The sequence below is a fragment of the Penaeus vannamei genome, chromosome 33 (assembly GCF_042767895.1).
Source record: "Penaeus vannamei isolate JL-2024 chromosome 33, ASM4276789v1, whole genome shotgun sequence".
NCBI lineage: Eukaryota > Metazoa > Arthropoda > Malacostraca > Decapoda > Penaeidae > Penaeus > Penaeus vannamei.
In genome coordinates this window covers 4,658,912-4,661,411 of record NC_091581.1, presented here as the reverse complement: position 1 = coordinate 4,661,411, position 2,500 = coordinate 4,658,912, and the positions used below count along the sequence as shown (strand labels likewise).

Sequence of the window (2,500 nt, the reverse complement as noted above, 5' to 3'; positions counted from 1 at the left end):
GTCTGAAAAATTGATAGACACAGCTGTTCATCTTTCTATTTCCCTGTCTTATTCTTACAGGCCTATCAGGATCATACTGGCTGGGGGCCTCCGATCAGTCTTATGAAGGTGACTGGCTGTGGGTAGCTGATAACTCTAGGGTTAACAAGGGTACACCCTACTGGGCTATCCACAATGGAATCTTTGGTATGTTTACAAATTTAGGCTTCGCTTGACCACATCTGTATTCAAAATAGTACTTGAGAAACTACAGAAATATTAACTGGATTCAGTGCCCTTTCTTTGCTATTCTGATGATAGAAAACTGAATACTGTAACCAGGCTAAATCTCTTAGCTATCAATCAACCATAAAAAGAAAAAAAAATATAATAATAAAAAAAAAAAAAAAAATGAATTCACTAATTCTTTCACGGTTTTCTTCTCAGGCTGGGCTCATGAACCTGCAGGTGGCGCTGATGAAAACTGCCTTCTGCTTGATGAAACTCGCAAATATTACTTTAATGATGCCAATTGTAACCTGATTCATCATCCCATTTGTATGGTTTAAATGTAACCATAAATAAAGCTTGGCAATAAAATACCCTAAATGTGAGTTTTTAATGAAAAATACAAAAGAATGTGGCTATGGTTAATGGTTAAATATAGACAAGGTCGTACAGCAATTTCATGAAGTATAGTGGCAAAAAGAGTTAAGAATGATTCGAGTAAAGTCAGTGGTTGAACGGTACCAGAGGAGATTATAGTAGGGAAAAGGGCAGAGTGGGGGGGAGGATGGGTAATAGTATAGGTAAAGATTGTTAGAAGGGAAGTTAAGGGAAGCATGTGGCTATGTTAAAAGTGACCTGCAGCTCTCTCTCTGGATTAGTGGGCCTATTCAGTACAACCCATATGTCTTTCAGTAAATAATGAATAAATTACTGTACTGACTGATGACAAAAACATACTATAAACAAAAGTTTTATTAGAAAAACTGAATTGACAATTTTAAAATCACTCAAGTTCATTGTGCTTAGCTGTAGTTGCCAGTGTACTTGAAGCACGATTTACTGAGGCTGTCATTACTTCCTTCTCTGCCACTCAGCACACCTCATGACCCTACAATTATTGGTCTACAAATGTACATAAAAAAATCAATGGGTATTTGCACTTTAATGGGTGTCATTGATGTATGTCATATGTACCTATTCTAATTGCTGTTGTCTGCATTTGTAATAGCAAAACCAACAATCATAAAAGTATAATAATTTTTTTTAAAGACAATTATACAGTTATTAAACATGAAAACAATTGCTTAACCACATACCATCAGGGATGACATGTGCATTCATGCCATACCCACTGTGTGTTTAATTTAGTAATTATATTTACAAAAAAGAAAGAAAGAAAGAAAGAAAAAAAAAAATATCCCGCAAACTCAAGGAAAGGTGAAATCAGATGCCTCCTTTGTGGTTAAACACTGGCAGAGTCATCCATGTGAAGAGACATTTAACAAAACAATACTTAAGTGAACACATTTTCCCGGGGGCATTGGGTTAATATGACTAAAAGTATGAGAGACAGAGAGAAAAAAATGTAGTATATACACCAGGTCAAGCTTGTTTGTTTTATTATGCATTTATATAACTCTTTTCGCTTTGAATAGTTTTTATACCATCCAGTTTACAATCAGACTATTGTCTACTTAGTTACTGAAAATACAATCATCAGTAATGTTCATAAAAAAAAAATCTTCATTATTTCTGAGCATCTCTGTACCTTACACTTTACATCAACTACCATGATATTTTCAAAATCTATTAATGAAGACAACCATATGCTCAAATATCACAATTATGTTAAGGATAGTAACAGAGAAATATAATCAACAATACTGATTCAGAAATGATTACCATTCATTACTTCTTAATTCTCATTCAGAATGAAATCACAAAAGTTACAATAAGAAATGATATTAAGAAAGAGGATAAGAGGAGGATGAAAACAAGGAAGCAGAGAAGAAAGAAATAAACTAAAAAGAGAGAAGAGTAAAGAGAAATTAAAAATTCAAAGAATATAAGAAGTTATACAAAATACAAGAGACAACTCTCTTCCTGCTTTTGGCTGATATACAATTACAACTGATGCTACATGATGGAATATTGGCCATACCTACATTCAGAGGTGACAGGTTTTTTGTCATGCTTTGTTAGTGGTAATAGTAGTACATCACACAAAAGTAGGAAGATTCATGTCTTGTACTGCACCATGGAATATCCAAAGACAATAGCAATCTATGTAAACCATAATAAAAAAATATATGTGCAAACCAGAGGTTCATTTCCTTGTAAGTGTTAAAAAAAAAAAAATCTCTTGAAGTTCATGTAATGCATGAGTGGAACAAACAATAATTATAAAATATCACTTTGTCATGAAATACTAATATATCTAATGTGAACAATTCATAGCTGGAACTGATCTACTAATCATCATCACTGTCATAGACAATTCCTTTACGACTTG

At 33.3% G+C, this 2,500-nt stretch overlaps 2 protein-coding genes across 3 annotated transcripts in view; one reads left to right on the top strand and one right to left on the bottom strand.

Annotated features, from left to right (window-relative positions):
- Positions 1-588, top strand: part of LOC113820005 (perlucin-like protein) — a 2,311-nt gene extending 1,723 nt beyond the window's left edge. The window contains exons 3-4 of the mRNA XM_027372259.2: positions 61-186; positions 427-588. Of these exons, the coding sequence (XP_027228060.1) occupies positions 61-186; positions 427-548 (248 nt within the window). The 3' untranslated portion in view covers positions 549-588. The remainder of the gene's footprint in view (positions 1-60; positions 187-426) is intronic.
- A 1,002-nt stretch (positions 589-1,590) lies between these two features.
- The window catches only part of mre11 (double strand break repair nuclease mre11), a 9,148-nt gene continuing 8,238 nt past the window's right edge, over positions 1,591-2,500 (bottom strand). For both annotated transcript variants that reach the window (XM_027370409.2, XM_027370410.2), the window contains exon 15: positions 1,591-2,500. This exon is cut by the window's right edge and continues 52 nt beyond it. In XM_027370409.2, coding sequence (XP_027226210.2) covers positions 2,460-2,500 — 41 coding nt within the window. In that variant the 3' untranslated portion in view covers positions 1,591-2,459.